Genomic DNA, 7,920 nt, shown 5'->3' with positions numbered 1-7,920 from the left:
ACCGAAAGCGGTTTTATTTGCTCAACATCAAGAAGCTGTCCGAAAAGATGTCGAGCGTGCTTTTGGAGTCTTGCAAGCTCGCTTTGCCATCGTTAAAAATCCAGCACTTTTTTGGGATAAAGTCAAAATTGGTAAGATTATGAGGGCATGTATCATACTCCATAATATGATAGTAGAAGACGAACGAGATGAATACAATCAATTTGATCTTTCCGATTTCCAACACGGAGAAGACAATGGAAGTTCACATGTCGATCTCACGTATTCTACAGATATCCCTACAAATATCGCCAATATGATGGGTGTTCGAACTAGAATTCGTGATCGACAAATGCATGAACAACTGAAAGGTGATTTGGTTGAACATGTGTGGCGTAGATTTGGAGGTGATGAAAACAACCAATGAGTTCACACGTTTTTTTCAAATTTATCTTCTTTATTGATCTAATCTTTATTTTAATGTGTTTTTAAAATCTATGTTTAAAATGTTATCTTTTAATATGTCTAATGTAATAAATAAATTTTATCAAAAAAAAAATATATTTTATTTTCTTAAGCACTCCATAATAAGCACCTTGCATTGGAAGATCAATATATACAAGTTTCTTAATGAAATGCTTAAATTCTACTTAATAATAAAAAAGTGATTAAGCACCCCTAATGGGGTGCTGCTGCTCTAAGGGTTTCCCCAAAAGAAAAAAAGAATGCACAAATCTGACGGTTGAGAATACGCAACAAAAAATATGCCAGGCACGCAGTCATAAGAAGAAGAAAAAAACCTCTCTCATCCATAGACACACATTTAAAGGCTCTCATCTAACCCTAATTATAGAGAGAGAAAGTCTCCAATCCTCATCGGTGGAACCATGGACGAAGAAGGCGAGACCATCTTATTTTATTCCAGTAAGATCTCTCTCTCTCCATCTCTTCTTAACAGGAATTTCTTTGTTAGATTTCGATCTGTCGTAAATTCGTTTACGCCTTGTCCTTTTTTTTTGTGTGTGTGAAAGTGAATGAGACATTCGTTTGCTGGAACATTGATGATTGCCCAGTCCCTGTGGATACCGATCTTGGTTCTATTGTTGATAATTTCGAACATGCTCTTCACCAAATGGGCTTTGAGGGGAGAATGAGCATCAATGTGGATTGTAAGAAACTCAACTCCAACGAAGAAGCCTTGTTTAAGGCCGGAAGAATTTTCTACTTACCCTATGGTAAATTCCTCAGTCGCTTCTATTTAATTATATGCCTGTTTTATTATTTAACTAAACTAAAAAAATGTTTGATTTATTATGTAGGCGAAACAATGTACAGCAATTATGGTACTAGGCCTACTCTGGATATGACTTTTTATATGCTCTCTGTATTACAAGAGACTGCACCAATACTTGCAAATTTAGCCGTAGTCGTCAAACCAAATATTGATCCAGGTGGTGAGTTACATAGGGTTCTGCACTGTTTGAAATCGAGGGGTCACAATGTTCTCCTAGTAGAGCTGCCACCTGATGAAAAGTGTCTTTTTAGTGTTGACTCTCTACTTAAGAATTCACGATTTTTGGGTGGAGGAAAGCCTAGAGCCAAAAAAGAGTTAACTCCTGAAGAGATGCGGCCTCTGTATGACTCGGAGGAGGAGGAGGAGGAGGATGGTAGTTATGATGTTAGCGATCTCTCCAACCAGAAAATGTTAGATTTCTCAGGTAAGACCATCTTAAATTGTTTGTTTGTTTTAGATTTCATCTGTCATTTTTTAAAATTATAAATGGTATTTAATCTCCCTCCCTCTTTTGCATCGCTCAGAGCGTATCAAACACGTCAAAGGGCCTAGGACAGTCGTCTTCTGGGACGCCATTGATTGCCCATTCCCTCTTTGTTTCTCTCCTGAACAGATCTTCCAGAAAATCAAATCAGTTCTTATGAAAAAAGGTACGAATGATAATATTACAATCTGGGCTTATGTCGATGAACGGTCTTGGAGGGATAAGTGTCTGGGTAACAAGACTTGGGATTCAAGAATCTACTTTCTTCCCGCAGGTGAATTCCAACCTTTTTCTTTGTGTGTATGTAATCTATATATGTTGATGTTTTTTCTCTTTTTTTTTTATCCAGGGGATAGACGTGTCAGAATGTTAAACGACATGTATCTACAGTGTAGAGACGCTCCTCTGCACCATTGTCCAGGACTTTTGATCCTAGTCTCGAATCATTTCTCAGGTGACCCCTTCTACATGGACTTGTTTCAGGACATGGAGCACCAAAATTACCATCCTTTCTTGATAATTCCGAGGGAGCACAGCAACATATCAGAAAGCCCTGATGAATGGCCACAGTCTCTATTTAATAGACCTCGCAAAAGCTCACAAGGGCCTCTTCCCAAAAAGCCTAAACTGGATGCTGCCTAAAGTAGCACATGCCCAGGGCTGATGATACTCTGGTTATTATGATGTTGGACGACCTTGCTTATGTTCCGATCTTGCTTGCTTCACAAGACTTTATTGATAGTTAAAGTTTAAAAAGCCAATGACTAGTTCCGTTTATATGGAAGAATGAGTTTTGTGAAGGCTATATACCATGTCTCCTTACCACTTGACAATCAACTGTGCTAATAATATGGGTTCTAAAGTGTACAGTTCCAATGAATCGGGCTTTTGCAGGTGGTTTTGTCACTTTTTTTTCTCGAGGTTTTAGTATGGTTCTTTCTTTGTATTCTATACATCAGCCAGTCAAACCAGAATATCAGAATCAGATTTCAATTTTCGTCAGATGCATCGGTTTATCTTTTATGGTGAATTTATCTTATGCAAACCCTCTTCCAGGTTGCTTGTGTGACACTTCTGATGAACAAGCATGTCCGAACTGGTTTGAAAGACCAATTTACGAGAACAGTCCTTCTAAGAAATTAAGATGATCAGACATATAGAGGGGGTTCACGTTTGGTATAGACAATAGAATTTCTTGGGTTACTTATTTATTTACGTAATTAGACAGGGATTTCAAAACTTTTTAGGGTTTCCCCAAAAAAAAGGAAAAGAATGCACAGATCCGTTCCGTTGAAATTTTGTCAATACCCTTGATATTTTCCTTTTTTAAAAAAAAAATTTGAGATCCAAGAGGGCTATAAAAACATATGCCCTCATAGATATCTCAGCTTGAAAGCAAGGTCTAACCCTAGCTAGAAGGAAGGTCTCTCCAATTCTCATCGTCATCTCCGCAGAACCATGGGCGAAGACGATACCATCGGTTTTGAGTCCTGTACGATCTCTCTCCATCTAAATTTGTTTTGTTAGATTTCATCTGATTCGATTATAGCGGAAGTAATGGTTTATTTTTTCTAATTTTTTCGTAAATTCGTTTGTGCGTAGTGAAGCAGACGCTCGTGTACTGGAACATGGATGACTACCCAATCCCTGTAGATACTACCGATGATCTTGATCCTGTTTTTCGTGATATCTTAAAAGCTCTTCATGTAATGGGCTTTCGTGAGGGGTCTATGCGGACTACCCAATCCCTACCGATGATCTTGATCCTGTTTTTGGCGATATCTTAAAAGCTCTTCATGTAATGGGCTTTCGTAATGGGTATATAGACGTGTATCTGTATTCTGAGCAAATCAACTGCGAGGCCATAGTAACTAATGACTTCTTAGGCCAAGGTCACACCACTCTCTCTCTCCTTTGCTCGCCCGTCGTCGTTTCTATTTTAAATTATTATATCTAATCGGATTTCTTTCTCTGTTTGTAGGCGAGTATTATTGTGCTTTTGGTTACAAAGTGCTCGATATCACTTTGTATATGATTCGTCACGCATCGTGTATTGGACCAGGACCAGCGAATTATTTTGTAATTGCAAAACCAAAAAGGGAGTTACATAGGGTTCTGCACTGTTTGCAATCAAGGCGTCACAATGTTCTTCTAGTAAAGCCGCCGCCCCCTGATGAAGAATTTCTCTTTAGTGTAGCCTCTCTACTTGAGAATGCTCGATTTTTAGGTGGAGGAAAGCCTAGATTCAAAGAATTATATGCTTCTCATGCGTCTGAGTATGATATCTCCTTTGAAAAGTATGTAGAGATCAAAGAAGATGTCTCCAAGATGGTAGATTTCTCCGGTAAGACCCCAAATTGTTTCTAGATTTTTCTATTTTTTGAAAATTTATTATAAAATGGTATTTTATTTAACCTCTCTTTATTGCATGTATGTATGGCTCAGAGCGTATCCCAACCGTCAGAGGGCCTAGGACAGCCGTCTTCTGGGATGCCGTGGATTACCCTTTCCCTCCTTCTTCCACTCCTGATGAGATCTACCACTCTATCTCATCAGCTCTTGTTGAAAGGTATTTTAGTGATAATATTACTATCTGGGCCTATCTTGATGATGATGATGATGACAAGAAAGGGTCTGCCTTACTGGGTGGTGACAAGACGTGGACTTCCAGAATCTACTTTCTTCCCGGAGGTGTGATCATTTCCCCCTCTCTTTTTTTTTTCCCGTCTTTATATGTTACTCTCACTTGCATTTTATTTGATTTTTTTTTTTTTCCTTTTTCCAGGGGATAAAGCCTCGAGACGTATCAGAATGTTAAATGACATGTTTTTATTGGCAAGGGACTCTCCTCAGTGCAGTAGTTATGACGCTAGTTTGGTCCTGTTCGCAGATCAGTTCATAGGTGCCGCCTACTACATCAATATGCTTCAAAGATTGGATGACATTCGTTACCATATTCTCTTAGTCACTCCGACTCTGGACATCAACAAACCCGAAACCCCTCAATGGCCCGGATTGCTTATGGATAGAGGCGCAGCCAGTTTTGCTCTTGAAACTAGCAAAATCTCTGAAGCCCATGCCGCCGCAGAAGAAGAAGAAACACCTAAGAAGCTGGACACGCATGGCAAACTTCTCTCGGAAACTGAGGACATGAAGAAACCAGAAAGCTCTGAATGTCCAGGACGGCAAATAGATGGAGGATCAGGCTGGGGAAGCTCTGAAGAACCTTGTCCCAGAAAGCATAAAGCCGGTGCGGCCGAAGAAACATCTGATGCGGCCGTAGGGGTTGGGACTAGCTAGCTTCTGTTGTCGTAGCCCGGTGGATGTTTATTTAAGTTTTTATTTATCAAAATTTAAGTTCTTATTTATCAAAATGTCTGCTATATTTAAGTTTGTACTTGTATTTTGAACTTCAAACTCCGTTGTAGTAATTTTATGACTTCTCTTTTTATTCTTGCAATCTTTGGTTTTTCTTGTTGTTGTCTTCCTTCTGTTTAACCGCCAACAAACTCGGGCATTGTTGTTTTTCTTCAAATTCATTTGCTACACCATAATCCCAGCATCTTGTAATCGGGGAAAGGATTATTCCCTTCTAAACCATTTCCAACCTGAATCCAAACAAGTGATATGCACTAATACGACTGAAATGTTATAAATTAATTAATTTAACCAAACAAAATCGTTTAAGTTGAACTTATGTTAGAGTCAATGTAGATTTATGCACATTCCATAAAGTTCAGATAGTTTATTTGAATTATAATCATATTAGAGTCGTATTTAGCACAAACATTAAGCACTATGGAAGTTGTTCGGTCAAAATAAATATTTCCACTCTTGTAAGTTTATAGTTGTTCTGAGAAGGTGCTAATGTTGAAATGGCTTGTCACAAAGCATAACCAAACATCCATTCCTCAGAGACTTCCTCTTCCCTCCAACCTTAAATCATAATCAGATTCTACTTCTCTTACCATGTGTTTAATTGATAAGCTTCCACATTCTCAAATCTTTCTTTTTCTGGGCAACAATTCTATGTTTGATATTTCTGATTGGAAGAGATAAAATTTATAGATTTCCTCAGGAGTAGAATAAACCTCGTTTGCTCCTTTCAAGTCCTTTTGATGCATCTGAAATCTTGAAAAGACATTTGCAAGCATCTTTGTTGTCTTCACAATCTTTCTTTGCTCTCAGTAATATTAGGAAAGGATCAACCAGCTCTTCTTTTTTCATGTCCTTTTTTATGTACCTGGAAATCTTGAAAAGACATTTTTCGATCATGTTGTATGTTGGTGCTCTTGGCTAAGTTTTTTTTTTTTTTAAATTATATATATTAAAATCAACCCGGTTTAACGGGAATTAAGATCGGATTACAAGCCCGATTTGAACAAAATTTCCCCAGTCAATGTATTACAAGCTAGCTTCGCCCACCCACTAAACCCGGCACGTTCCGCTAACCCGATTTTAAAATCCTAAGGAATCTAAAGCCGTTCTCAACCTTCGACGATGCCCACAAGGATATGAGGTTCTCCTCGTTTCCTAGGATGCCGGAAATCCTCGAGTTAAGAACACACAGACGCTATAGAAGAAGGGTTAAGAATACAACCTTTTAAAAATCGCTCCCCACCACCTGTACAATCTTCAACAACGCCTCAGCCGCTCCTAAACAAGAAGACCGATGAAGGCTTCATGGCTAAGAACGAGAACAAAAGGCGGGCACGGGACGGCCGCAACTTATCGCAACCAGAGAAGCTCCAAGACCTGCAAATAGCGATATCAAAGCAACACTACCATGAGAGCTTCATGGTACTGGGATGTGCTGCAGCGCCAACTGATCCACCAAGGAGAGAGAGACCCCTCTGACCGAAGAAGACTCCAAACACCTTGTCAGTTGCCTACTTCGAGAACCGAAGTGAGGTACGCTTGAGACGTCAAACGATGAACCCGAGGACCAGTGAATTATATCTAATCGGATTTCTTTCTCTGTTTGTAGGCGAGTATTATAGTGCTTTTGTTTACAAAGTGCTCGATATCACTTTGTATATGATTCGTCACGCATCGTGTATTGGACCAGGACCAGTGAATTATTTTGTAATTGCAAAACCAAAAAGGGAGTTACATAGGGTTCTGCAGTGTTTGAAATCGAGGCGTCACAATGTTCTTCTAGTAAAGCCGCCGCCCCCGATGAAGAATTTCTCTTTAGTGTAGACTCTCTACTTGAGAATGCTCGATTTTTAGGTGGAGGAAAGCCTAGATTCAAAGAATTATATGCTTCTCATGCGTCTGAGTATGATATGGCCTTTGAAAAGTATGTAGAGATTAAAGAAGATCTCTCCAAGACGGTAGATTTCTCCGGTAAGACCCCAATTGTTTTTAGATTTTTCCTCTCTTTGAAAATTTATTATAAATGGTATTATTTAACCTCTCTATCTCTCTTTATTGCATGCATGGCTCAGAGCGTATCCCAACCGTCAAAGGGCCTAGGACAGCCGTCTTCTGGAACGCAGTGGATTGCCCTTTCCCTTCTTCTTGATGATGATGACAAGAAAGGGGGGTCTTGGCTTCCAGCATCTACTTTCTCCCCGGAGGTGATCATTTCCACTCTTTTTCTTTATATGTATTAATCTCACTTGCATTTGACAATATTTATTTATTTATTAATTTTTCCTTTTTCCAGGGGATAAAGCCTCGAGGCGTATCAGAATGTTAAATGACATGTATTTATGGGTAAGGGACTCTCCTCAGAACTGGAGTTAGGAGTTATGAAGCTAGTTTGGTCCTGTTCGCAGATCAGTTCATAGGTGCCGGCTACTACACCGATATGCTTCGACGATTGGATGCCATGGATTACGGTCTTCTCTTAGTCACTCCGACTCTGGACATCAACAAACCCGAAAACCCTCAATGGCCTGGATTGCTTATAGATAGAGGCGCATCCTGTTTTGCTGTTGAAACAAGCAAAATCTCTGAAGAACCTCCTAGCCCCAAAAAGCATGAAGCCGATGCCGCCGCAGAAGAAGAAACTCTTAAGAAGCTTGACACGCATCAACAAACCTAACGCCCGAGCCCCAAATCAGACATCAAAATATTTTAAATTTCTGATAATTAATCGACCAAGCTTTGATACGATTAGCAAGCTCCTGTTCCCTAGATTATCTACTTTTTCTTC

The 7,920-nt window shown here is 39.4% G+C and overlaps 2 protein-coding genes across 3 annotated transcripts; both read left to right on the top strand.

Moving 5' to 3' along the window:
- The first annotated feature begins 781 nt into the window (after nt 1-781).
- On the top strand, nt 782-2,644 carry LOC106320737. Of its 2 annotated transcripts, XM_013759103.1 has the most exons (6): nt 782-903; nt 1,011-1,214; nt 1,299-1,322; nt 1,431-1,697; nt 1,798-2,031; nt 2,107-2,644. In XM_013759103.1, exons 1-6 carry the CDS (start codon nt 867-869, stop codon nt 2,397-2,399), a joined length of 1,059 nt encoding a protein of 352 aa, XP_013614557.1. In that variant the 5' UTR covers nt 782-866; the 3' UTR covers nt 2,400-2,644. The 2 variants fall into 2 exon arrangements, with proteins under 2 accessions (XP_013614557.1, XP_013614556.1); XM_013759102.1 differs by having other exon boundaries at nt 1,299-1,697; nt 2,107-2,637.
- An 854-nt stretch (nt 2,645-3,498) lies between these two features.
- Nucleotides 3,499-5,057, top strand: LOC106320735. Its single transcript, XM_013759100.1, has 4 exons — nt 3,499-3,649; nt 3,739-4,101; nt 4,203-4,448; nt 4,543-5,057. The coding sequence occupies exons 1-4, from the start codon at nt 3,559-3,561 to the stop codon at nt 5,055-5,057; spliced, it is 1,215 nt and encodes a 404-aa protein (XP_013614554.1). The 5' UTR covers nt 3,499-3,558.
- Nucleotides 5,058-7,920: the final 2,863 nt, after the last annotated feature.

This window comes from Brassica oleracea, unplaced genomic scaffold (assembly GCF_000695525.1).
Source record: "Brassica oleracea var. oleracea cultivar TO1000 unplaced genomic scaffold, BOL UnpScaffold01041, whole genome shotgun sequence".
Taxonomy (NCBI): Eukaryota; Viridiplantae; Streptophyta; class Magnoliopsida; order Brassicales; family Brassicaceae; genus Brassica; species Brassica oleracea.
The sequence above is the reverse complement of the archived record's forward strand: the minus strand, read 5'-3'. Positions and strand labels throughout refer to the sequence as shown.

Bases quoted from the DNA above. Each gene is read 5' to 3' on its own strand.
- LOC106320737 (XM_013759102.1), top strand. From the start codon at position 867: ATGGACGAAGAAGGCGAGACCATCTTATTTTATTCCA. The intron at 1,215-1,298 runs GTAAATTCCTCA...TTTATTATGTAG, and splicing joins AATTTTCTACTTACCCTATG to GCGAAACAATGTACAGCAAT. The intron at 2,032-2,106 runs GTGAATTCCAAC...TTTTTTATCCAG, and splicing joins AATCTACTTTCTTCCCGCAG to GGGATAGACGTGTCAGAATG.
- LOC106320735 (XM_013759100.1), top strand. From the start codon at position 3,559: ATGGGCTTTCGTAATGGGTATATAGACGTGTATCTGTATTCTGAGCAA. The intron at 3,650-3,738 runs GTCACACCACTC...CTCTGTTTGTAG, and splicing joins TAATGACTTCTTAGGCCAAG to GCGAGTATTATTGTGCTTTT. The intron at 4,102-4,202 runs GTAAGACCCCAA...TGTATGGCTCAG, and splicing joins CAAGATGGTAGATTTCTCCG to AGCGTATCCCAACCGTCAGA.